The sequence below is a fragment of the Pygocentrus nattereri genome, chromosome 16, assembly GCF_015220715.1.
Source record: "Pygocentrus nattereri isolate fPygNat1 chromosome 16, fPygNat1.pri, whole genome shotgun sequence".
NCBI classification, from domain to species: Eukaryota; Metazoa; Chordata; class Actinopteri; order Characiformes; family Serrasalmidae; genus Pygocentrus; species Pygocentrus nattereri.
In genome coordinates, this window is record NC_051226.1 from 15,994,490 (window position 1) to 16,022,432 (window position 27,943).

Here is a 27,943-nt window from a genome sequence, read left to right on the forward strand (position 1 = left end):
GCGTGAAAACGGCATGTATTAGATGTTCTTCCAATATATAATTCACTATAGACCCATCAGAGGTTCTGTGACATCATCCTGGGACATGGATTGTTGCTGGACAGGGGTTAAAGAGTGCTGCTTCACATGAGTGACACTGTGTGCCCTTTTCCATTAAAACAATCTGATATTACACCTCCCTGTTACCTTTCCTTCACTGTAATAGGTGCTGGTCAGGTTATGCATTTGAATAAGTATATGCAGTGATTTGAAATAGTAAGATTAATATCTTTCAATGTATTTTTTAAAAGAATTACTTTAGCAGCTGTATTTCTGTCAGCTATGATTGACCCATTCTCTTTTTCTGTTGTAGCGTGTTTCTGTTCACAGGTCACACCAGGGAGCTATCCAGGAACCATACTTTATGGTCCTGTCATGTTTCCACATCTTGAACATACAGTCTTTTCTTGTCTATGTAATTGTTTAGCAACGCCCCATTGATTCTGAATCTCCCCTGTTTACAGATAGGTTGTGGGTGGCCATGGTCATTTTACAATGGCACGTTTTATTGCTCTCGTTCAAAAATTGAATGTGTTAACAGGGAATGTGCACAGATCTTAAGCAACAATTTGACAGCAATTTGACTTGGAATTCTCTCTCACAGCTCAGTCATTAAAGGAATTCTCTCAGCTATTAAACACAGTTGAGGAGGAGAGACGACGACTTGTAAGTAAACCTATTGCCTTTCTTTATCTCGTTTGTTTGCTATACATTACCTCAGCTGATTATAATCTGTAACCTTAGCCCTAAGTTCTAGGTCCAGTGGTGTGATACGCTCCATATCTGACAGAGTTTTAGATTGCACTTTGATTGGACAGTGCAGCGGACATGTTCATGTAGATCTTTAGAAATCTTCTCCTATCTTATTTTATGGACAAAGGCGATGTTTGTGCTGTTGCAAGGTATAGAAAAGGCCTATAGAAGTGGGAATGTCTAAAATGGTGGAAGAAGGAGCATAGTTTTAATAAGTCGTTCAAGTCAAGCAAGGAACCTCTAATTTCAGTTTGGAAATTTCTTTCACAAAAAGCGTTTCTTTAACAAAAAGTAGTGCCAGTACAAACTGTGAGTAAAGCAATCATTGTTGTCACTAAGCGACCAGAGGTCAGATATAATGATAAAACACTTTTCAATACGTTTTTCATTTGTGTAGATGGAATGAACTGTTGTACTGTTAAGTGATACAAAAGTTGTGATTCGGTCACAGGCACCAGCCAAAGACAAGTACTTCAAAGATCTTCAAAGCCATGATGTTATTAGCCTTAACACACAGCCTTGAGGGTTCTGTTGGTTTAGTACAACATTTGTGCAGAATAAAGTAGTAAAGAAAAAAGTCCAAACATTGTATGAGATGTAATTTAATATTTACAGTTCCTTCCACAAATATGTACTCGCCTTTTGTGTAACAGATAAAGCCATATGTTGGAATATTTACAAGAATGCATGTCACAGCCAGTGCCAAACTGTAGTCTGTTCATTTCTGTCTGATTCCTGCTTTTTTTTGTTCTGCCATCACAGTTGATGACCAATAAGCTAGTTTAGGGCCAACAACAGGTTTCAAATGTACAGTGAAATGCAGGTTTTCTATGTACTCAGTCTCTTCCTCAGAATGTCACATACCATGCTGTGGATCAGATGTTATCTTACAGAAGTTATCTAATGTATCCATTTTCTGTTTTTTTGTTTGTTTGTTTGTTTTGTTTTTTTATGGACTGAAGTAGAAACTTAGTAATGCTTAACTACAGCACCCAGTGTTGAACAAAACACTTTTCGGCCAATCACATTATGAGATTGGAAGTAAACGTTGTATAATACTTCATAAATACTTGGCACCCTGTTAAAGTAAAGGCTGCAGCACCCCAGGGAGACACTGTGTTCTGTTTGAATGAATTTCATAGATTATTTCTGTCAGGTCTGAGTGTTATGGGAAACATGCTTTTTGTCAAACAGATTCTTGCTTTGGGTCATGACTTCTTTTCTGGAGGGAGGGGGAAACAGCACGTATCAGTAAGCCACTGCGATGTTTGATTCATAGTCTTTGGAATGTTTTGGAATTGCTTACTTAGTAAATGTTGTTCTGTCATATCAAAACTAAAAGCAGCAACCAAACAAGTAGGTCAGTGTGGCTGGTTCTGACAAAACAATTATTACTTGCAAACACACACACACACACACACACACACACAAACACACACACATCTTCTAAGCCACTTCTCCTTCTGGGTCGTGGGGGGTGCTGGAACCTGTCCCAGCCGTCATTGGGCGAAAGGCAGGACACACTCTGGACAGGTCGCCAAGTACTCTATGTGTTGAAGTGATGGATATTCCTGTTTAGTACGTTTATTTTGCATGTGATGTAATAAGGAAACTAATCTGCTAAAATGGCAGACAGTCTTGGCCATGATTCATCAAGAGTTACTGTTAGATGACAGTTAACAAAAAGTGAGTAATACTTTGTGGAAATCCAGGCTTGTGCTCACTTTTGAACAGTAGATTTATTTTGCTTAACAAAATATTATGGGACTCTTAAGTCTTTTCTTAAATCAGCATGGAATTGGGTTTAATCCAGACTCATGTTCTTTGTATAGACTGCAAAGACTATTGGCTGGAACTGGTCTTGTCAAGTATCAGTAGTCCCTGTTTTAATAAAGACAGACATTGGTTATGAGATAGATGGTTGTATAATGGGATTGGCTGATCCCTGTTCAAAGCAGTTCTAAATTAGTCACTAATCACAAATCTGTGTTGTCCCAAATTTGTCAGAAATGTCACTTATGTGATGTAATAGGAACAAAAACCCTACAGAAGAACATGGCTTTGTTTAACACCCAGCTCAGGAGAATGCTAAATTGCTAACAGGCTAATCCAGTCATGTTTAGAATAAGGCTTTAAGTTTAAATTGATGTAAATTTAAACATTACCCTGAAAACAAACAATTTCTTTAACCATCAGCCCAGTAGTATGTTGAATGGCTAATAGGCTATTCCAGTATTGTTTACAGTTAGGCTTGAAGTTATATTTACTGAAACTTTAACTGTAAAGTTGCAGCAGAGACAGTAAAACATATGCTTCAGGTTTCCCAGAATGCAGCAAATCATCTGAAGAAAATTCTCAAAATTCTCTGTCCCAATGGTCCAGATGAGTTGTAATATTTAGAAACTATAACACTTCATCATTTCCCACAGGCATCTAAAGCTGAATTTTAGAGCAACTCCTCTAAAATGGTGGAAAACACTTTGTTATTTAGCCATGTCCAGTTCCACCCACTAGCTGGAACTCGCCAATCACATTTTGCCACCAGTGCTAAGAGACTGAAGGCTAGCACATGCTTCATCTGAGTGATGTGAAGTGCCGCCGCATATTTTCAAACTGCCTCTTATACATCACTGGACCGCTCAACAAGCTTGGAGGAGAACACTTCCTGCCAGTCCTGTTACATCAGACAGGCGGTAGCATCACAAGTTATTGAACTTATCTCCTCATAATAGGGCTACTAGGGAACCTCTAATATGTTTTTTAATGTGTGATGCACATAGATGTGTCTTTGGAACTCACTTGTAGCATTCTGAGTTTTCTCCACTTTGGGGGCACTGTTAGCAGAAAGGTCACTTTGTGTATGCCATTTAAGAAATGAGAGGTAAAAATAGCTTTTCACTCAGTATTATATTATTTAATATTCTATAATTATTTTAATTAAATCAGTTAATGTTAAAATGGCATATAATTGAAAAATAGAATAAAAAGTAGATCAAACCTGCAGTGAATTCTGTGTATATTTGTGCTGGCTATGAGAACTATGATCTTTATAAAATGTGTGACAAATCGAACAAAAATATCAAGTAGTTGGATTACATAGAAAAACGAGTGCACAGAGTTAAAGCCACATCATATCAAGTTGTGAGTTGCCTAGAGATTGCCATTCTTAAGTTTCTGGTCATATGAGTAAAATAAGAAAAATGTAGTTATTATTTAAGGTCCATATTCTAAAAATTAAGGGAGCTCTACATTCTTTCTCTGTATCCACATACAGTCTGGAGCAATAGGCCAACATTACTGAACCTTCTAGTCTGTCCCTTGTGCATTACAATTGGAGAATGTGCTTGGAGTCATTACTCAGAGTGGAGAAAATTAACACACCTTTGGCATGAAAATCGACTGTTCAGTGTGACATCAAAGCTGAGTGTTTGTAGGGGCAGTGAAATGTGTTAGATGTGTCTGGAATCAATTCAGCGAGCCAGTCCTGCAGCATTCACAAGCCCCTTTTTCAGCTCTCTCAGACTGTAACCCTGCCTGTTCAGTGGCTTCAGTCTTATCCATTGTTGCATGTTGGAATGAGACAGAGGTCAGTGGAGCTGTGTGTGAGGAGCCCCAGGGGGAGAATTACCCAACAGCCCCCTTCAGCTTCACTACTTCCTGCAGACCATGGTTCTGCTACGCTTGAATCTCACAGACTGTTGCTCAGGCCTCTCAGGACAACGAACACCTTCGTCAGAGAGGGAAAGGCCCAGAGAGACTTTTCATTCATACGTGTACAATAACAAGAGTGAAAGGGGTGAACAACTGCACGTGAATGCTTTGTCCTTCCTCCTGAGATGTGGCTGGAAAGTCCCACCATTATTGTTGAATCGAAAACAATTCAGAGAGGGTTTAGTTTAGACTAGACTATTGCAGCTTATCATGAATCATTTACCAGTGCATTGTTCACAGTAGAGGGCTAAGATAAATTATGGAGTAGTAACTGGGGTGGGCGATATGGCTGAATTTTAACATCATACTTAAAGACATTTTCACAATATGCAGTATGCTTTGCGATAATGAATTTTTTCTGAGGTTTGATGAGTTGGGGCTAGAGCTTGAAAAATCTTTCCGAACCCATCAGGACCCAACTGCTCACAAACCACATCTGACTTTTAACAGACTTTACCCTGTATTTCTCCCTGCTTTAGTTTTTCTCCTTATTTTATTTGTCCTCCCAGCTTTCATTACATTAAAACAGATGTTAATGTTTAGCACTGAGATCCAAAAGCCCATGCTTATGAGAAAATGAACATGCGGGAAATAAACAGTGAATCCATGCAGGAAAGTGCAGATTGATGCAACATGAAGGAGGTTAAATTTAGAAAGTATTTTTATGGTGTATATTCAATATGTTGTATGTTACTTGTAAAGAAATACAGCTTTAGTATTGAACAGGTGAATGATAATATGCTGATATTTTGGCGTTGCACAGCATTAGAACACTGCATTACTTGATGAATTTGTTAAAGCTGAATTTAAATGTAATATTTGACAGATGATTATTTTATCATTTTATCATATTTTATCAACTTTATATGGGGCTGTTATTGGTGTTATGAGGTTATTTAAGTGGTGCTTTGGTGATGATGAGCCAGGTCAGATCCATTTCACGCAGAATTTTGTTGAGGTTGGGTGAATTCAATTTTCTGGTTTTATTTGGTTTCAGACCAAAATTGCAGGCCCAATTAAAGCTCTGGTTGGAACAGATAAAACTGTGCCAAAATACTATCAAAAACTGTGAAGATAATGATTTTTATTAAATATTTCTTATGCAACGCTGCCCAAGCCTAATGTCACTCTCTTTCTAATGAAACATGCAGCTGGTCTGTGCTCTTTAAGTACTGATGATATCCACAGTATTCTCAGAAAAGCATATTGTGATGTAGTTTATCACAATAAAAATACATACTATCATACTGCCCATGCCTGTGACACATTTCCATTGCAAAATGGATCAAGCAACTATAACTTATGGGATGTCCCATGTCTACTGGCACTTAGCACATATACTCTAAATTCGAGCGAGCAGCCAGTGCTATCTGCTTTAAGTGGGCGGCATTTTCCCACATGATGGATAAGACTGATGTAAGACGTGCGTTTCCTCTCTGGCTATAAAGGGCCATGGGAACTTGCATCGGGTGCAATGAGAGAAAGGGTTGAGCCAACAGCATGGCTGTCTGCCTCTTGAAACGCTGAAATGAGGAAATCCTCAACCCCTCATGCTCAACTGAAGTGCTGAAAGGCCACTTGCTGTAATGAGTCAAGCACTGATTGTTGGCCTCAGTGTGCAAACCCTCAACATGATAAGTGAGGTTTTTCTGTCCTGTATTGTGTTCATGTGATGTATGCACTCTAGTTAACACTGTTGATCCAAAGTTTTATGCAGATTGTACTTCTCTTATACAAATGTTTAAGGTGCAAAATATTTCCCTTAGGCTCTGTAACACTATAAAAAAAGTACAGGAAGCTCACGTCAAGCACACGTCTTTAAACAGTGAATTTGTTACTTGTTTCATATCTTACATCTGGTCCTGCTTGCAGACCGTACAGTTCCATTCTTGGTACAGGTCCCATTAGTTTTGATGTTGGCGGATCAGCGCTGTGGAGATGGCCTGTCAGTTGGCAGGGGGCGGGCTGAGCACAAGCAAGCATGTGGAACTTATTTTGGGCAATTCTCTAGTGAGACTGGAAGCCCACCATTCGCTGCCTGGGAAAGTATATAAAAGGAACTTGTGTATGTAATTGTATGTTTTTCCAATTGGGGCTACTAAACGAAAGTGCTACTAATTATAGTGCCATTATTTTACAGTGCGTAAGAACAATTGCTCTGGATGCCGTTCGTATGTGTTGCTGTAACTCTTGGCAGGGGTAGACTGTGATGCCAATTCTGTGGAATAGTGTTTAGTCACAGAGCTGTTTTTAAAGGAGTTTGAATTGAATTAAATTAAAGATTGTAATCTCAGCATAAACTCTACACTGGTTCTATGTAGCGCCTGTCTAGACAGAGTAGATTTCACATCTATTGTCTATAAATGGATTATTAAATTTTTTTTGTTTGTTTTTTCTACATGAATGCATAGTGACCCAACAGTAGTAATAAAAGGTTATTCTAGATTATCCTACAAGGTCAAAGCAGCACAGCATATTTCCCAAAGTTCCCAGACACAACCAAAATGTAACTCTTTGGAATTACAAATTGTCTATTCACTCAGGGGAAACGTTCAGCAGAGAATTAAACTGGAATCCACTTGCCTTTTTAAACATTTTGAAACTGTTGTTTGATTTAGATACAAAATGCTGATGACGTCTTGATCACGCCACTGGAGAAGTTTCGCAAGGAACAAATTGGAGCTGCCAAAGTAAGTTCCTAAGACTCCCATTGTGAATTTATGCTCCACATATCAGCAGAGAGTCATTTTTAGCCGTACTGTGACATGATCCTGTACATAATTTAACATAGGTCCATGCTGAGAGTCTGCAGGAATGAGGGGAAATTGCAAACACCTGTTAAGGAACAGCTAAATTATAACCAGATACAGTAATGCCACATTCACCAGCATTAAACCAGAGGCCAGAGCTGTAGTTGCTGGTGCTCTGCTTGTGGGTATGTGTTATTTCCACTAGATCAGTGGTTTCTAATCCCAGTCCCACTGCGCGCACACACACACACACACACACACACACACACACACACACACACGCACATACATATATATATATATATATATATATATATATATTTACAGTACTGTGCAAAAGTTGTAGGCATCTAAGCACATTTTTAAACAGTTTACTTCAGCAGGGAGTCTATCACAATATACATTAGAATAAAGTCATATTCATAATTCAAATAAACATAAAAACTATAAAAAGTACCAATAATTTCTTGGGTCCATATTTTTCCTTGACACCTTCACAGCCACCACAGAGACTTGTTAATATCATCAATTTCATCATGAACACAATTTACTGAAGCACTGATTGGTCAAACCAGGAGTTGCTTTTTATCTACATATAATACTGGGCTTCCTCGAGGAGAGGTTTGAAAATGGTTAAGCAAACACACCAACATCCATAAAATCAAATTTATTATTTATATATATATATATATATATATATATATATATATATATATATATATGTGTGTGTGTGTGTGTGTGTGTGTGTGTGTGTGTGTGTGTGTGTTAAAACCGTATTTTTCAAAGCAATATTAATATTGTTTTAGTAGCTGCACATACCGGTACCACAATGTTATTTTAGACTATGTATGCTCTGTCTGAAAACCCAATGTTTATTAGACAGAACACAGAACAAATATTACAATTGTTATAGCTTACACTACAAAAAGTGATATCTTGGAAGTTAAATCAGCGCCAATCTAGTCAGTATGTCTCATATTTTCATTGTGTGATGGTCAGAAGAATTTTTGTAAGAGTTATTTAACCTGGTCTAGGTGTGTTTTACTTGTTTGAAGTTATATCATCGAGTTAAATATGTTCTATTTGTAGACAGTTTTCCTAATTTAAAAAAGAATGCTTAAAATAGGCAAATTTATCTTCTACTGTAATAAGACAGTTTTGCTAGATAAAATGACTTAGAACAGGCAAAAGGTCTAGAAAAAAGTTAAACAATCTTAAAAATATTCTTCAGCAATCTTGAAAGGCCATATCCTATACTTTTTTGTATTTGTTTTCCCCAAGGGCATGTGGTATTTGTGTTGTTTGAAGGATCAAAAACAGTCACAGTTTTTGCATGACCATTTTCAACCTCTCATTGGTTATCCTGTTGTGATTGGCTTAAAGCTGAATATATGTAACTGTGTTGGTTTTTGTGACATCACACGAATAATACATTTATATATGTACTGTATGAACTTGGGAGTGAACAGTACAATTTTAAGCTTTAGCAGTTTACATAACACATCAAATTCTTTTATTTTAAAACACAGAGGAACATTCTGTCAGTTATATGGGTTAATTAAGTGAAATTATAGATGAAGGGAATATTAACTCTGAGAGGAGGACATACAATATTGCCTAATGTCTACCGGGCCCCAGTGGCAGCTGGCAGGAAGGCGGGGCCCGATAGACGGGCGCACGCCACACCTAAAATTATTGCAGTGTTTAACAAATACACAATTGGTTAAACCTTATGTTAATTAGCTTCACTCTTCACCTATTTTAGATGTGCTAATGGGTGTGTTTGTCTTTATCCAAGTCAAATTAGTATACCCAGTTTGACTCACCTGTAGACAGAAAGCAACGTCAACTTAGTCTAAAATTAGGAATTGAAAGAATTGCAAGGTAGGATATGAAAATGTTTAACATGATGTCTTTTAAAGAACGTTAAGTATTGAGATTAGGAGAAATACGTGCAGTGTGGTGGCACTTTAGGAGCACAATTAGGAAACACCACAGTAGATAAGTAGAGAGTGGTTAAAGGTTGGAGATTGTGGTATAGTGCAGAGTTGTGATGGGCTAAAACAGTGACACCCCCCTTCAGCTGCCTCAAAAGAGCCGTGTGCTGTCTGATGAGCTCACTGCTGAGAGATCCAAAGCTGAAAACACCCTGCCTTATTTGGGCGTTTGGGCCCCAGACTCTTCAGCCTGAGCTGAGATGGAACTCACTCAGCTTAGACATTTCGACCGCAGAGGCCAAAGAGAACGGCTGTCCGGCTGTTCAACCTCCCGCGCAAGAGCACACACGCACAAACAAAGGACACAAACACAACATAAACACTAACAACTACACCTTCAAGAGACCACACACTGTACTCACACTAAGAGTGCAAACAGATCAATTTTTCCTTTCTCTGTGCTGAAGATACAGAATCCTATTAAACCTCTTAAACAAAAGCTGTCCTGGTCCAGGGAGGGTGATGTCATTGTTAGTCAGCAGATGGGCCTGGGGGCTTGGACAAAGTCATGCCAGAAATGCGATTCCGTTTTTGCTAGTTTGTAGTCTGCCTAACAGCCATAAAAGGGTCATGGGAAAGGTTCCGCTAATGGCAAAGAGGAAAAGCAAACATCTTGGCTCAGATTTCAGTTGCTCTCAAGAAATGGGCGCTGACTGCTGGAGGTTTTGTGTGCATGAATATTCACTTCAGCACAAAGAGGTGGTGCCAGTGTGGGCATAGGACATGAAGGACTTTAAAAGGACCATATCTTACATATTTTTCATATTTCATTTTTCACCTGAGGTCCATTTATGAATTTTATGTGCATTTATGTACTTAAAATTAATTTTCCAAAACTATAGTCCAACCTCTCTTTATTTAAAGCTTGGGTTTTTCTTCATTCTTGTGCAAATCTTTCACCTTTCACTAAAGTTTTACTAAGTTTGTTAAAGTTCTGTGGAGAGGAACGTTGGTGAGTTCTTATTTTTGAAGGCTTTGCTGTGGTAGAGCTAAATCTGTAGGCGCACTCGTGGGCTGGAGGTTAGGGAACCAGCCCTGTGACCAGAAGGTTGCTGGTTCGATCCCATTGGCTGACAGTCCATGACTGAAGCGTCCTTGAGCAAGGCACCTTACCTCCAATTGCTCCCTGGGCGCCGTGGATAGGGCTGCCCGCTGCGCTGGGCAAGTGTGCTCACTGCCCCCTAGTGGGTGTGTTTACTAGCGTGCATGTATGTGGGTGTTTCACTGCACGGATGGGTTAAATGCAGAGGTCTAATTTCACAGTGTGCAAAACACAGTGACAAATGGTTGTAAATTCTGACATTGTGTAAATTCCCATAGAATCAAACAGGCAGTTTTTGCCACTGTACCTTTTGCACAGTTATATTGAAATGACCTCTGTTTTGATCGCCTGCCCTGTTTTGTGCCTCAATCAAAAAGCAATTCAAGCTGAAACACTCCTCAGAACAAGCAGGCTAAACTACTTTAGGTTGAATAGGTGGATAAATAGCACTATGTAATAGTTTTAGACAACTACTAAAATTATATTTAAGCAGTTTTTATATTTGTATTTTTATTACGGTGGTATATGTTGGCACACAACACACAAACTGCCGAGCTAAATGGTTTTAAACAGTTTGCTTTGGTGCCTAAGACTTTTGCGCATTACTATGTGTAAATGAGCTCTTTTCTAATCAGCTGCCCAATATTTGACCTCATTCAAAATGCGCTCTGAACTGTTGGTCTTTGTGACTTCACAAAAAAGAGATGCATATATGTATACTCTTGATTGCATTAATCGCATGCTACTGGCATCACAGTCATGCATAACTCTTCAGTAAAATAACTCAAGTTGTGCTTTGACCTGTCATGATTTTCATTCCTTGCTCCTATGACTTACATAACCTGTGTAACTTCACTCTTATAACAACCCAGTCATATTACAGTGTAGTGTTTGGATGTTGATCTCTAAATTTAAGTGGTTAAATTTTGTTTCAACTCAGTGTTATGTCAGTAAACATGCTTGATTCATTTCATTTAATAATTTTGCATTCATGCTAAACAGTTACACTGCATATAGTTAACCATTACTTGTTAAAGTTTAGTGTAGAGAGCTTAAGCAGAGCTATGCTGTTGTTCAAATGATTTCAGCACTTGCCTTCTGTGCTTTACATTCCATGACATGGATCATTATTGCTGATCTTTTGAGGTCTGCTGTGTGTACAGATCACACGTGTACTGCCGTGCTCTTCCACTGTCAGTCATTTGAGATATGAAGCTAATGATTAATCCATTTCCCTTGTGCGTCTTCCAAGACACCCAAGTGTGATCCTTTCACATGTGCGCACATGCTCTCTGCTGACGCTGATGACTTTTACACTGAAGTCAAATTCATATGAGAGGTTTTATTGTATGTCAGTGACTTCACCCCTCCAGACAGGGCTGGATTTGGTGTGGTCATTTCAAATACAGGGATCAGCCCTCAAGCTGATATCATACTCAAGGCCATACAGTCGTCAGGCTTTAGTATGCCATCTGCTGGTTAGACAACTGCCTACAATACAACTGTGCATTCTGTCGATATCCATCCAAATCAAAATAAACAAATGGAAAGCATCAAAACATTTTAATGAGGGTTTTGCATGATGTTTGTTTACAAGTCAAAGGCCTTATATAACAGAAAAAGTTCTACACAAGACATTTATCTCTATAATTGATGTAGAGGAAATTCCAGTTTCTGTCAACAGTCTGTTTTTTTCTTCAAGGAAGGAAAGAAGAAATTTGACAAAGAAGCAGAGAAATATTATACCGTTCTGGAAAAACACCTGAATTTGTCCTCTAAAAAGAAGGAGTCATTTTTACACGAGGTAATTATTTGAACAGTTCACATTGTTATTCTGTGGAATAATACGCTTCCCCTGTTTTTTCTCTCTTTTTTTTGGTTTCTTTTATGCTAACTGGCTATGTTGTTATTGTATTGTGTACCACTCTTAACACATTTATTACTTGTTCTTTTTTCAGGCAGATGCCCAGATCAGTAAGGAGAGGCAGATTTTTTGTGATGCCTCTCTGGAATATGTCTTCAAAATTCAAGAAGTGCAGGAGAGAAAGAAATTTGAGTTTGTTGAACCGGTAAGGAAGGGAAACGAAATATCACAATTCAGGTTTCATTTCTGATATCTCAAGCTGCCAGTCCAGCTGGAAGATCTGTTTCAGGACAAGTGAGAAATGCACAGGGACACATTTGTACCGCTTTTAATCCGACAGATGAAGGATTAAAGCCACATCCTGCACCTGCTGGTTTCCATCTGCAGTAGAATGCAGCGCTCAGCAGGGGCTGGTACAGATAGCATCAGAACTGCTAACATATAAATAGAGAATTACACAGTATTATGTTATGTATCTTTTTTGTAGCATTTTAATCTGCACTGTTTAAGTTATTATTAAATAAAATAATAGAAATGATCGGTATTAGAAGTGATTCAGAATTTTTTTACTTTTAGATATCAGTGAATCCCCTCTAGAAATCATACTTAAAGGCAGTCTTGAAACTTTCTTTTGAAGTCTAATTTCTCTCTCTCTCTATCTCTCTCTCTCTCTCTCTCTCTCTCTCTCTCTCTCTCTCTCTGTCTCTCAGCTCCTGGCATTCCTTCAGGGTCTGTTCACATTCTACCATGAAGGTTATGAACTGGCACATGAGTTTGAGCCATACAAGCAGCAACTGCAGTTCAACCTACAAAATGTAAGTATGCAAATTGGGGTTGCCAGTGAGTTTTACAGGCCAAACAATTACAAACTGGCACACAAACACTGAATGCAAAATGACTGGAACAGCTGAAAAAAAAAGTTGGAACAGCTGAATTTTTCACACTGTGAAGTTTGCTGTTAGTTTGCAATATAATTAGCACAGCACAAGACAAGAAGCTGCTTTGTCAGTGAATCTGTTCACATTTATCATGAACATCCTTTTGGGGTTTTAGCTTCTTATGACTGATGTTGCTGATTGCTGCTACTGCTGTTGACTTTCTCTTCTAAACTGACATGTTGTTTGGTTTTGCTGTTTGAAGACAAGGAATAACTTTGAGAGCACTAGGCAGGAAGTAGAGAATCTGATGAAGAGGATAAAGTCAGCAGAGCAGGACTTCAAAGCCCCGGGACAGTGGACAATGGAGGGTTTTCTTTATGTGCAGGAGAAGAGTGAGTATTCTGTCAATGCAAACCATTCCAATTAATTCCATTTCCAATTATATGTTTCATATTACTATCAAAATCACCGCCACCTTACTATATTCTTGAGTACTTAAATCTGGTGTACATACTGTAAATTCTCTATATTGTCTTAAATTATTAGTAAAGTGTTTATTTTTACATAAATGGCTGCAACTGTAACAACTGCAATTTCCCCCTGGGATCAATAAAGGAATCTGAATCTGAATCTGAATCTGAATTAGCATCTAGAACTCAATATCATCCACTAGTCATGTAGTGAGAGAATTTCATATCTGTTCTACAATGACTGAACTGTTATTAATTTTGCTTATACTCTATTTTTATTTTGAGAACGTTCATGCAAATATTTGGGTAAAATCCCTATAGTTTTAAACCATAGCCAATGTAATCCCATCCGCATTGCGAGCTAGCATCAATAGAGGCGTTCACAAACTGTAGGAATGACCTTGCTCTTTATTTGATTTAAAGTCTTCTACTTCATCCTGTTCAGTGCATCCAACATTCCACAGCACTGTTTGGCATCTCAGTCAACACTTAAATCAGTGCTTCACACAACTTAAGCTGGTGGTCAAAGGCTTATTGTTTTTCCTACTACACATTTCCTGCTACACATGGCACAGTTGTTCAAACCTTTCACCTACGAGCCTAGCATTAGTCTCTAAAAGGTACAGCAAACACAATACTAATACACATATAACCCTTTTCCAAAAAAATTGGAACACTGTGCAAAATGTAAATAAAAGCAGAATGTAGTGATGTGCGATTCATTTAAATGCTATATTTAACTGAAAAAGTATAAAGACAACATGATGCCAGCAACATGTTTCTGTAAGCATTTGGGCACAGAGTTTGACAGGTCTAGACTGCAAGCAGGCCAGTTTAGCACCTTACTGTTTTACTACACAGTCATGCTGTGGTAGTCTGTGCAGAATGTGGTTTGGCATTGTCTTACCAAAATGGCCTTCCCTGAAAAAAGACATTGTCTGGATGGCAGCATATGTTGCTGTATATATGCTGTATATATCATTATAATTATTGGTGCCTTCACAGATGTGCAAGTCACCCATGACACGTGCACTAATGCACCCCAATACTATCTGGCTTTTGAAATGTGCGCTGATTACAAGCTGAGTGGTTCCTTTTTCACCTGGAGGATGCAAGGTCCATGATTTTCAAAAAAGGACACTTTTCCACTTCACCTCAGTCCATCTTAAATGAGTTTGGGCCCATTGAAGGCTGCGGCATTTCTTGATCCTACTCATATGTTTTTTTCATTGGATGGTAGAGTTTTAATCACAGGCAGTGGCTTTCAGAAGTGTTTCTGAGCCCATTCAGTGACTTCCACTACAGAATTGTGTCTGTTAATGCAGTGACACCTGCGGGCACAATGATCTCGGCCAGCCAGTATTGGTCTTTGGCCTTGTCCCTTGCATATAGAGATTTCCCAGTGTTCTCTAAATCCTTTAAAATGATGTAACGTAGATGACGAAATCTCTAAGTTCTCTTTTACGTTGAGAAATGTTATTCTTGAATTGTTGTACTATTTGTCCACACAGTCTTTTGCAGAGTGGTGAACCCCTTCCCATCTTTACTTCTGAAAGTCTTAGCCTCTCTGAGATGCTCTTTTTATACACAGTCATGTTACTGACCTGTTGCCAATGAACCTAATAAGTAGTTAGATGGTGTAGCATTACACACCTTTACCAGTCTTTTATTGCTTTGTTGCCCCCATCCCAACTGTTTTGCAACATATTGCTAGCATCAAATTAAAAATGTGCATATATTTCTCAAAAACAATGACATTTCTCAGTTTCAACATGTTATGTGTTATATTTCATGTATTTGGTGTACTGTTTTCAATATAATTTTAAATATTTTTTATTTTTAAATATAGGTCTTAGATAATTTGCACATTGTTACATTTTTTTTAATTTACATTTTGCACAGTGTCCCAATTTCTTTAAAAATGGGGCTGTACATGAACTTGGCAAAGTTTGAGTACCTTTTACACATCCATTTAAGTGTTATCATTGCCTAAGACACATTTGTGGTCATAGTAAAACCACATACTTTGTTTTTTTAGGACCCCTTGGATTCACGTGGAGCCGACACTACTGCTCATATGAAAAAGAGACCAAAATGTTCACCATGAGCAACTCAGAGATCAAATCTGGAGGCAAACAGGTGAAATTGTGGATTATTAAATTTCTGCTCTATTGAAATATCCCTCTTCTACCAGATTCAGCTTTCATGCAGTCTTGTCGTAATTGCAGTAATTATTGTGTCACTGTGCTTTCGATCTAAAGAACGGACTGGTGATGAGTCCACCTGAGATGTTCAAGCTCCAGTCCTGCATCAGGAGGAGGACAGATTCCATCGACAAACGCTTCTGCTTTGATATTGAAGTGATGGAAAGGTTTGTTTTGAATTCTTGCACGTGAAGTTATGGCACTTTTTCCACTTTCCATTAGGCATTTGTGAGGTCAGTGAGGACATTGTGACGTCTGGCACGGCAGGATGTGGTAAAGAATTTTGAAAGAGTGGATTTTCCACTTCAGTGTTTTTGTTGGCAAGTTTTGAAGTCTAGAAGAGACTATTTTCAACATTCCTTCTTTCCTTCCTTTCCTCTTCCTCCTCTCAACTGAAGAAATAACACATGTCAAGGGATTCTATTCAGTTCTCTTCAGTGTTTCTATAAAGTCCGCCGGTATGTCACTTTCTTCCTGCTCTGTGTTGTGATTGCACGTGTGCTACCACATGCTACCAGCAACCTACAGCTTCTCTCACAAAATGTTTAGCTTTTGCCTCTTTCACATTAACTTGCTGCTTTCAACTTGCTAATGACACACTTTAGAAAAGTGCTTTTAACCCAAAGAAGATAAGTTTGGGCCAAGGAAGGTGGAAATTTTTCATCTGTATATACAATATTAAAGAAATCGTTTGATGAAAGCAGTTGCAAGCAGTTATAATCAGCATTATGTAGCTGCTGCTGGGAGCTGCCAATATAGGGAAATTTGCTTTGTAGGTGATTGTTAAAACTTAAATAATCTCGCTCCTCTGCTTGTTCCTCAGACATGGCATCATCACCCTGCAGGCTTTGTCTGAATCCAATAGGCGTTTGTGGATGGAGGCCATGGATGGAAAAGAGCCGGTGAGAAAACACCCATGGTGCCAGTCTTCTGTTACACAGCATGACAGAAATTCTGGGACTTACAGTACTGTGCATAAGTCAGAGAGCACCTTTTATTTATTTTCTTTTCAGTCAAACAGCCATTAAGTAAAGGTTATTTGTTTTTTTAAGAGTTATTTTGAGGGGGTTAGATATAAGATTAATGAATTAATCCACTTGTATAAGGAAAGGGAAAATAAAAGAACAATAAATGAAAAAAATAGAGTTTTCAAAACTGCAAATCAGAAAATTATTAAAAGATGTAGAAAAATAAGGCTCCTAACAACCACCTGCAAAACCTGGTAGACCACCAAAACTGTCACCATCAGATAAACAGCACTTAAAGCTTTCATCTTTGCGGAAGAGGAGACAATCAAGCTCCACTCTTCATTCAGATCTGAAAAAACACAGATGTTTCTGTCCATCCTTCCACTGTGAGAAGACAATATGAGCTTGAAAGGATGTGTAGCTGTCAGGAAGCTGCTGATTATCTAAGAACAGTAGACTCACCCCAGAGTCCAGTCCTCGACATCACTGAATGTTTTGGATGTTTTGTTGAATATTTAAATGTCTTGGACTACTTGGATCATGAGAAGTATAACATGCAACCAACTTCTAAGACTGAACTTTGGAGGTGTGGAAAAACATCCCTGTACATTTCATTGAAAAACTGAAAACAAATTTCTTAAAAAGAATGGAAGCTATAATTAAGGCAGAGATTGGACATCTTAATGCTGAGGGGAAAATATTTAATAATTAACTTGTCCTTTTATGTTAAATATATGTTTTCATTTTTTTAATGATAATCAGTATTTGTATTTAATGGCTATGAATTTGTTCTTAATGGCTATTTTGACTGAATGAATGAAGAGTAGTCTCTGACTTTTGCAAAGTGTTTTGCCTATAGATTATGTGGTAACCCTTTACTGGAAGGGTCCAATGCTTTCTATATGCTTCCTTTGTCTTTTAGTATCTACACCAGATACTTTGTTACAGTTTGAGCATTTGAAGGAAAGCTACCGATCACTGTTGTACATTAATCTCAGTAGTATTAACAGAATCTATTAGCTTTAATATGCCGATGAATGTTAAAATCGTACTGATTAATGTTTAAATGAAACTCTAATCAATTGTCTGTACTATGTTCTCTATGACCAATCTGACCTCAGATTATTTAAAATAACAAAAAGAGACACAGTCTGAAAATTAATTATATGACAAGTCTGATCTGGAGTGCGAGGATACATTTTATTGTGTTGAAACATGTTTCTTGGTGGAGCTAGGCTCTGTGGTTGGTGCTAGCTTGAGGGTGCAAGTTCTGGGACACACTCGCATGGAGATTCAGGATGCCAGATTCAGCTTTGGTCAGACTGATTGAACTGCTGAGCTGTTTAGCAGTTCCTTCCTCTTCCTGTTGAAACTCAGCCAGTTTGTCACAGCCCCTTGTACTCATATATGGAAACCTCATGGCCTCCACTCATGAGCTCAAGATATAAACATAAATTGGTCATGGTGACTCTTTCTAAGCAAAACATTTGAATAAATGCCACTATTAACAGTTTACAATTCTTTTATGCTCTAGATATTTATCCTCCAAGACTTCAACCATGTTAAAACAAGGCTTTGCCAATTTTACTCTTACTCCTATAGAAGAATCTCTTCTGATTCCAAAAAGATCCTTTCAATATGTGCTTCATTAAAATTATTTTAATAACCTTATTTAAAGTTTAAATTATACAAGTGATGTTTTTCCCCAAAACATCCATGCCAAGAACAATTTAGGAACCTTTCTTAAGTGTGATGTTGAAAAGGAGGTGCTGCAGGCCTTTGCCTCAGAGCAGAGGTATTATTTGATTTTTAGCAATGCAGGAATGGTCCTTTTGTGTACTTAAGGTTTGCTTAACATAACCCAATTTAGCGTATTTTAGTAAATTGAAGAAATTTTTCATCTTTCTGCAACCAAGCCAGTGACTCATTCCTAAAGTTTTGTTGTTTTTGTAATCTTTTTCATCATGAAGCAATCAGCAGTGTTGTGTTCTGAGGAAGTTCTAAAAGCCAGGATGTTGAGATGACAGAGTGGAATATTTAAATTTCAGTAATGGCTCTTTATAACCTTTACCTTTGATCAGTCAACAAAAGCACAGTCATATACAGCTAATGACAGGATTTAACCTCAGTTATGCTGTTCTGAAACACCAAAGGGCAAACATTACTTCAAACTGCTGTCCTGAAATATTATGACTTTGACTTGGAATAGCTCCAAATCACTCTTACATGGCATAGATGGGTTAAATGGGTATTTGCATTTATGTGCTACCTCTAGTAAAAGATGTGTCCAGTGGTACTAACGAACATGTCTTGTTATCTGTAGATTTATACTCTGCCAGCACTTCTTAGCAAGAAAGAAGAAAGTAAGTTCACTTTCCTTACCGTTTAATCAAACACTGTGAATTTGTGTTTTAGTGCACCGAAGCCTATTTTAGTTAAAACCACATCATGGCACATCACAATTTCAACAAATGTAACACAGTTTTTTTTTTTGCAGCATTCCTAAATGAGGCCGGGTTTAACTTTGTGAGGAAGTGTATTCACCTTGTGGAGACAAGAGGTGAGTCTGGTAGTTACTTTCCCAAATTAATATTTCATCTGTTCCACGGCTTTCTCTTTCATGTGTATACTTGAATTATTAATATGATTTATAGCCACAGTTCTGTGCAAAAATCAGAGACCCCCCTACATTTATTTACTTTCTAGTCAAACCGGCCATTAAGTATAAGTTATTTTTTCATTGTCTAGGGAAAAAGCAGAAAGCATGCATTTAACAAAACATCACATAGAAATCTTTGTGCACAATTTGTTTTTATTACAGATTCCATTCAAATTAATCTGCAAGGACATTTTTTCACACCTCCAAAGTTCAGTCTTAGAAGTTAGTTGCATTTTCTGCTTCTCATGATCCAAATAATCCCAAAGACGTTCAGTAACGTTAAGGTCTGAAGTCTGTGGTGGTCACTCTGTTGTTCTGAGAACAACAGCACCTTCTGTATTTGTTTATTTTTCTGAGTAAGACAGCTGCACATCCTTTCAGACTCATGGTGTTGTCTTCTCACAGTGGAAAGATGTACAAAAATTCTTTTTTCAGATTTTTTTCAGATTTAAAGCAAGAGTGGAGCTTGATTTTTTCCTCTCTCTCAAAGATGAAAGCTTTACTGTTTATCTGATGGTGAGAGTTTTGCTGGCCTTCCGGTTCTTGCACAGCTGTTAAGAGTCCCATCCTTTAATAATATCTGATCTCCAGTTTAGAAAACCCCTTGATGGAAACTCATGTTTTACTTTTACTTTCTTCCTTGTTTTACACCTCCTCTGAAAATGTAATGTACTTAATGGATTTTCATTAAAAAAATGAAGAGTGATCTCTGACCTTTGCTCAGTAATATATATTCATATTCACATCCTTGCTCAAAACTGAATTGATACCATTTTTCTTCTGTTTTCCAGGTATCCAAACTTTGGGCCTGTACAGAATAGGAGGAGTTAATTCTAAAGTGCAGAGACTTATGACTTCAGTGTTTGGTAAAGTTCTTTTTTCATCACTGTTATGTCATGTGCTTAATCATTTTGATTGCAGCAAAGGGAACACAGAACACAGTTTAATCTTGACTGTTTTGATGTTTATACAGCTGCCAAAGCTCCTGCAGATATGGACCTCGACCCAGACACTTGGGATAACAAGACTATCACTAGTGGACTAAAGAATTACCTCAGGTAAGAAAATAATCTAACCAAAGGCAGTTTGCCGGGTAATGTCAAAACATGTGCAATAATTCAGCTGCTGTATCTCCAGGTGTCTGGCTGAACCCCTCCTAACCTACAGACTTCACAAAGACTTCATCATGGCAGTCAGTGAGTTCTTCCATGTGTCCTTCTCTCAACTTTTTTTCCTAACTTGGTCCTCTGCGCATTCCAAAGGAAAAATGGGAAATGATTGTTTAATGCTTTTCAGCTGGCTAAATGAATTGACAAACATACTGCACTGAAAATATGATTTATGTTGAAGAACAAATTCAAAGAATGCAAGAAAATCTGGCATCCCTTTTATTTCCTGCCTGGAAGGTATACAAACGAAAAAGGCCTGAAATTTAAACAAGTCTTAGTTCAAAAACAGGTAGCAGCTGGGTGTGGGACTGAAGGAATGGTTTTATTTTACATAGGCCTGTCCTGATTCTGGAATTGTAGCTGATGAATTGCCATATAAATAAGCACAGTTAACAATTGAATGGTTCTTTTTGTGCATTGAATGCAACAAAGTGTCTAGATTGGCTGTTTAGCTCTTACTAGATCTTACTTCTTAGTTGTCAATACTTACGATCTTCCAACTGACAACAGAAGCAGCTTGAGCATAAATAAATGAGCATTACTCACTGCTGCCGTCTTAAGGTCATAAATAAAGTACCACTCAGAAGTTAAAACTTTTGTTGTTTTCGTAAAACCCATGACATGTCTCAGTGAAGACATACCCTTAATTTAAATTTATTTGCTTCAACTGAACTGATTAATATGCTCCCAATTCCTTGTTGTGATGGAAACATGTGATTGTAAATATAATAATTGTGGTCAGCTGAATGATTGAGAACAGCTCTAATAATTGCGTTCTGGTATTATATAGTAATTGTGACAGGTCTAATTGTGTTGGAGTAGCTGTTTCCTACAGTACATTTTTAGTGGAAGCTCTTTGATTTCATTTCATTTGATTTTATGCAATGGATCCCTGTTGTTATTTTCTGTTTAATAAAACGGATCAAATACAAAGTCATGCAACATTAAGATGAACTGAATATTAACACCTCTTGTTGCATTTCTAGAGTCAGATGATCAGAACTACAGGGTACGTGCCGTCCATGCTCTTGTGCACAAACTACCTGAGAAGAACAAAGAGATGCTGGACATCCTGATCAAACATCTGTTTGTGTAGGTTAATCTAGCAGAACATTTTTCAGGAGACAAACTGCACTGCAGAAAAACGATATATGATATATACATAAGCAAAGGTTTGAGTGCTTCAGTCAGATTACACGTTTGTGATTTTAAGTGAAATTAAGTTTATACATCCTCCACCGAGAACACACTTCTGCATATTTTAATAACTTTATTATAGCTGAAGTTAACATATTGGAAACGAAAACAGAACACATCTGTGCCTGTGCACATTTTATACTTCATGTTTCTGTTATTTTATTTCCTGAATGTTATTTCCTGAAAAAAAGAATAGATTATTCAAGTTATTTGCTAAAGGAATAAGAATATGAAGTCAAATACATAGGCAAGATAATATTAATATTATAGTATAGTATTCTTACAACAATCTCAAAATGAGAAATGATAGATATATTGAGTAGATTTAAGATAATTTAACTCCCCATCGTTTTTGAATAATTTTTTCAGTGTGGCTTTCTCATTCTTCTGTTTGTGAATGTCAGTGAGATATTTGAGTGCTCTGGGTTCATTAGGTACACTTTTCTCTGTGTTTTGCAGGGTTTCCACACACAGCCAGAAGAATCTAATGACAGTATCTAATCTTGGAGTGATCTTTGGACCTACACTCATGCGCTCTCAGGAGGAGACAGTGGCTGCCATGATGAACATAAAGTTTCAAAACATTGTGGTGGAGATCCTCATAGAGAATTATGAGAAGGTAAGTTATATCCCTTAATTAAAGTCAACAGCAGGTGGCAGTGTTTACCAAACAGAAGGGAGCAATCACTCAGTTCCTGCGACAGAGGTTGACAACTGTTTCTTTGTTTTTTAAATATGCTCAAGCTGTGTATATATTGAGCTTAAGCTGGCTTGTGTCTTGTCCCTGCATGATGTTATTTATGGTCGTAAGTATTCTGAATATTGTCTGTTTGGTATTCCTCAGATCTTTCACCAGTCTCCAGATCCTAACGTGCCTCTGCCTCAGTCTCAGCCTCAGTCTCAGTCTCGCTCTAGCTCACACCGCAGCAACGCCATCTGCCTTTCGTCAGGACCGCGCAAGTCCAGAGGCCTGTACCCACCTGCTCTGTGCCTGGCCGACGCTGACAGTGTGTTTCCCTCCTCTCAGTCACACTCAGAATACACTCACAGGCCACTTTATCAGAAACACCTACATGTTGGTCAGTTTCTGACTACTGAGCTGCTTTAGGCTGGATAATTTTGGGTGAGGGCAAGTCTCAACCGCAGTGACAATGACTTGTATAAAAACCTTAGCAATGCTGTTGTATAGTGGGGAGGCACTCTGCAGCATCTGGGGTTCCCCCGGGTTCGATCCTGGGCCCCTTTTCATTTACAGTGTATATGCTGCCATTGGGGGCTATTTTTAGAAAATACGGGATCTCCTTCCATTGTTATGCTGATGATACCCAGATTTATTTACCATTGAAGAAAGAGGATGCTACATCTTTGACCACTCTACTGAGCTGCCTCGAGGAAATAAAGGCATGGATGGCTTTAAACTTTTAAATCTAAACGAGGCCAAGACAGAAATTCTCCTATCTGGCCAGGAGAGACCTTTAGAATACAGTATAAACTATTGCTTTTAGTGTATAAGTCTCTGCATGGGTTAGCTCCCAGCTATTTGGCTGAATTGCTTGTGCCTTATGTTCCGGCACGGGCCCTAAGATCTGACGATCAGCTTTGGCTGGTGGTCCCCAAGTCGAGGCTGAATCAGAGGGGGGACCGAGCGTTTGCTGTGGCTGCGCCGAAACTGTGGAATGAGCTGCCGCAGCAAATTAGATTGGCACCCACTCTGTCTCATTTTAAATCTAGTCTTAAAGCTCATTACTATTCCATGGCTTTTATGTAATTTGTTTTGTCTCTTTTAAATTGTTTTACTAGTACTGTAGTATAGTGTTTGTATTTGTGCAGCACTTTGGTCAACTAACGTGTAAAATGTGCTCTATAAATAAATTGACATTGACATTGTTGTTCCTGATACACTTGCACCTGCACATCTTATGCCACTGTCACTACCCTGTCATTGTCACTGCCTTGCTGAGAGTGATCTACTTCTCACTTAATTTATGCTCAGCAGCGCTCCTGGGGTCAGACACTGACCAGTGATAAAAGGGGCAGAGGGTGGGTGTCGATGAGAACAGATGGGCTGCGTACTGTAATTGTACGTATAGTGGGTTCCAAATATCTGATATCACTTTGAAAATCTGGGATTTTTTTCATATAAACCTGGAAATAAACAACAAAAAAAATTGGAATTCTGAAAAATCTAAAACAAAGAAAACTTAAAGTAGTTAAAAAGTTAAGTGTAGAAATGTTCAGGATTCTGCACTATTCATTTTTAAACAAGTTTATGACATTGACCATGTTATGACCAGACTTTTTTTTTTTATCTTCTCCCTTGCTTTAAACATGTTTTCAGATGACTCCCAGGTGGTTTTAGTCAACTCTTCAGAGGCTTTTGCACAAACTTGGACACATGTCATTACACATTACATTAGTCTAAAAGTAGGCAATATGTGTACATATTCTTATCTCTTTCCACTTAAAGCTTATTATCCTAATCATCTTTTTTTAAATAAATTATTTATTATAAATTGCTATAATGTCTTCAAAGCCTTTCTTTTTCCGTGTACTCAGGTGACACATTCAGCAGCAGTCCCAGCAGCACACCAATGGGAAGTATGGAGTCTCTGTCATCTCACTCTTCTGAGCGGAACAGCTGCTCCAAGGCAACCTCTCCATCTCGCTCCAAACACAAAGCCTCAAGCAGCCTGTGCTGGACCACTCCTTCCCCCTCCTCCAATGGCCCCAAGAGCCCACCTGGCACCACCAGTCCTGATTCCAGCTCCAAAGAGGATGCAGCTAAGACAGACGGGGAGTGGGAGGAGGCTCTCAGTAGTCTCCCAACAGGGCAGGTTTCTCCAGCTCCAGAGCTGCTTGACAAAGCAGAGGATCAGAGCCCAGAGGAGCGGGAAGCAGGACGCCTCAGCATGTCCACCTGCTCCTCCCTCACGTCCCTCCACATCTCTGAGGGTGAGAACCCTGTCAGCATGAGCACAAAGCCATGCTCCCTACCTGACTTCACTCAAATTGTTAGATTTATTAAAAATGCTATGTCAAGTTGTGTTAAAAAGCTTCTAAGATGCTCAATTAAGTACCACCCCATTTCCAAAAAGTAAACCCTATGTTTAATTGAAATAGTACAAAGATAATCAAATGTTGAAACAGAGAAATTTTATTATTTTTTTGAAAAATATTTACCATTTTAAATTTGACACATTCCAAAAAGGTTGAGATGGGGGCAACAAAAGGCTGGTAAAGTTGTGTAATGCTACAAAAACACCTGGTTGTTTACTGGCAACAGGTCAGTTTCTATTCACTATTCAGACTTATTATTAAGCACAATGATATGCATATACTAAACAAAGGTACTTATCAATATTGAATGATATGGAAATGTATATTATGATAAGGTTTTTAACCACATTGTCCTGTTCTAAATCTAATTAGTATAGATTTCTCAAATTCACATTAAGGGCTTTTTTACCTATTTTACTTAGGTTTCAGGAGCTGTCACGGTTCTGTCCAGAGTTTGGTTTCACGTGGTAACAGAGACAGTCTAAAGTCACTGCCATTACCAGATCTTCCTCCAAAAGAGACAGGCAGATGCAGACTGGACTCATCAGTCAGCAATGGATACCAGAGGCCTGGATCTGTGTAAGCAGCCTTCACATTGATGTTACTATTACTTCTAGTAACTTCTTGCCTTTAGCCTTAAGTTTGTTTTGAGACTAAATGATGGCTGGAATGTCACAGTTAAAAATAGCACAGATAAGACTATTATCATTTTCTAACATTTAAAGTTTACCATGTTTGCAGTAATGATCTTTCAAAAGTCTATCTTGTGTTCTTCCCTAAATAGTCTCTACATTCTTCATGAATACTTTTGGAACTTTGTCATAAAAGTTTGAACCTTGAACTTAAAGGGTTACTGCAATATATATACAGGGTGGGCCATTTATATGGATACACCCAAATAAAATGGGAATGGTTGGTGATATTAACTTCCTGTTTGTGGCACATTAGTATATGGGAGGGGGAAAACTTTTCAAGATGGGTGGTGACCATGGTGGCCATTTTGAAGTTGGCAATTTTGGATCCAACTTTAGTTTTTTCAATCGGAAGAGGGTCATGTGACACATCACACCTATTGAGGATTTCACAAGACAAACAATGGTTTGCTTGGTTTTAACGTAACTTTATTCTTTCATGAGTTATTTACGAGTTTCTGACCACTTATAAAATGTGTTCAAAGTGCTGCCCATTGTGCTTGCCCACGATGACCAATCCACTTTCCAGGAAACTGTTCATCTAGGAATGCTCGGACCTGACACCCATAATGTGGTGGTGCACCATCTTGCTGGAATAACTCAGGGAACGTGCCAGCTTCCAAAGTGGATTGGTCGTCGTGGGCCAGTTGAATGGCCCCCAAGGAATCCCAATCAGACCCCCTTAGACTTTTATCTTTGGGGTCATCTGAAGGCAGTTGTCTATGCTGTGAAGATACGAAATGTGTAGCACCTGAAACTACGGATACTGGAAGCCTGTGCTAGCATTTCTTCTGCGGTGTTGCTATCAGTGTGTGAAGAGTGGGAGAAGAGGGTTGCATTGACAATCCAACACAATGGGCAGCATTGTTTAACATACGTTAAAACCAAGCACACCATTGTTTTTCTTGTGAAATCCTCAATAGGTTTGTGTCACACGACCCTCTTCCCATTGAAAAAACTAAAGTTGGATCCAAAATGGCCACCATGGTCACCACCCATCTTGAAAAGTTTTCCCCCTCCCATAAACTAATGTGCCACAAACAGGAAGTTAATATCACCAAACATTCCCATTTTATTTGGGTGTATCCATATAAATGGCCCACCCTGTGTGTGTGTATATATATATATATATATATATATATATATATATATATATATATATATATATATATATATATATATACATAGTATCTCAAGGCTAATAGAAAGATATCATGCCAGTCTCACACAGACATGAAGGCTGTGCATTATATTGTCACAGTACTATCACATGCCTGTAGTCCAGCAGCAGACTTTGGGGCTTTACTCCTTACTAGTGCACTGTTTGACCTTTCTCTAAGAGATGATCTCAAGCTGTGAAAGTTCTCTCTAAGTGCCAGAATGTTGTCATAGAGGCTCCAGACACATGCTTTTTTCCCTTTGTCATAACCTATGAGACTATGCTGTAAACGAGCGCGTGTTTCAGAAAAGGTGAGGCTTTTCAAACCTTTTAGTAAAGTACTGTGTTCAGCTGACGTTGACTCAAATATTGACCTTTTGTGAGCAGCACTGAAACATGACAAAAGTCATTGTGCACTCTTTGTTTACTGTTGTAGAGTGGCCTCCAGAGCAGCTCTCTTTGAAAGTCCTGTGGTCTCCCAGCCGGCTCCTGCTGGAAGGTACGTTATCAGCCATAGAGCATGTGTGACAGAGCGTGAGATCTATTGGTTTCAGTATTCTGTTATAGCATTCAGCTGCACTGTGCCACAACATTCCAGGATTGATTTTCATTCTGTGTTGTGAACATCTAGCATTGCTGTTTTTACAAGCTTCAAAATAGATCTTTTGCAGTTGATGTTACCCCTGCGTGCCCTCCAGTCTCAGCTTGACATACAACCCTTCCCAATTCATCATCACTGAGAGGCCTACAGACAGTTGCATGCATAAACTCCATCATGCAGCTCGTCTCTCCAGCTGTGTCCCCTCTAACTCACCTCTTTTGTTGTGATTACAGGGAAGCCAAGGCTATCTATTCCTGCCAAGCAGAGCATAGTCATGAGCTCAGCTTCCCTAAAGGGGCACTCTTCTACAATGGTAAATACGCTTATTATTGAAGAAAAAATACTAAAGGACTTAGTAATGCATTACTACAAAAGTGCAAGTTGTTTGGGCTTCCTTTAGTAGTTTAGATTATTACAGGACTAGGCTTAATCCCTCTCCAGGACACCAACCCTGTTTATTAGTGTGGGTGCTAGGGATATAATATAGTAACTAGAGATGCACAATAATATTCCGATCATATCTGCTTTGGCAGATGTTCAATTAAAAAATGGAGGCATCGGACAGATGATCAGATTTTATTGATATTTCAGACTAACGTAATGAAGCTTTTATTGTGCTCTGAAGAAGCAGAATGTGTGCCCAGGTGATCATGGGCTACTTACTACATTTGAAACAGCTACATAAATAATTAATATATTTCTCTAATGTTAAACCAGGTCAGTATAGTCTCTA

At 38.4% G+C, this 27,943-nt stretch overlaps 1 protein-coding gene across 2 annotated transcripts in view; it reads left to right on the forward strand.

Moving 5' to 3' along the window:
• The window catches only part of arhgap42a (Rho GTPase activating protein 42a), a 37,072-nt gene that overhangs the window by 7,034 nt on the left and 2,095 nt on the right, over positions 1 to 27,943 (forward strand). The window contains exons 3-24 of one of the 2 annotated variants that reach the window (XM_037545855.1): positions 644 to 705; positions 7,122 to 7,193; positions 11,995 to 12,096; positions 12,251 to 12,361; positions 12,867 to 12,971; positions 13,297 to 13,426; positions 15,543 to 15,643; positions 15,766 to 15,875; positions 16,107 to 16,166; positions 16,532 to 16,610; positions 19,000 to 19,039; positions 19,174 to 19,236; positions 20,127 to 20,201; positions 20,309 to 20,393; positions 20,473 to 20,531; positions 21,491 to 21,596; positions 22,161 to 22,320; positions 22,546 to 22,708; positions 24,258 to 24,653; positions 25,181 to 25,337; positions 27,046 to 27,108; positions 27,444 to 27,523. In XM_037545855.1, coding sequence (XP_037401752.1) covers positions 644 to 705; positions 7,122 to 7,193; positions 11,995 to 12,096; positions 12,251 to 12,361; positions 12,867 to 12,971; positions 13,297 to 13,426; positions 15,543 to 15,643; positions 15,766 to 15,875; positions 16,107 to 16,166; positions 16,532 to 16,610; positions 19,000 to 19,039; positions 19,174 to 19,236; positions 20,127 to 20,201; positions 20,309 to 20,393; positions 20,473 to 20,531; positions 21,491 to 21,596; positions 22,161 to 22,320; positions 22,546 to 22,708; positions 24,258 to 24,653; positions 25,181 to 25,337; positions 27,046 to 27,108; positions 27,444 to 27,523 — 2,379 coding nt within the window. The remainder of the gene's footprint in view (positions 1 to 643; positions 706 to 7,121; positions 7,194 to 11,994; positions 12,097 to 12,250; positions 12,362 to 12,866; positions 12,972 to 13,296; positions 13,427 to 15,542; positions 15,644 to 15,765; positions 15,876 to 16,106; positions 16,167 to 16,531; positions 16,611 to 18,999; positions 19,040 to 19,173; positions 19,237 to 20,126; positions 20,202 to 20,308; positions 20,394 to 20,472; positions 20,532 to 21,490; positions 21,597 to 22,160; positions 22,321 to 22,545; positions 22,709 to 24,257; positions 24,654 to 25,180; positions 25,338 to 27,045; positions 27,109 to 27,443; positions 27,524 to 27,943) is intronic. The other variant, XM_037545856.1, reaches the window with a different exon arrangement.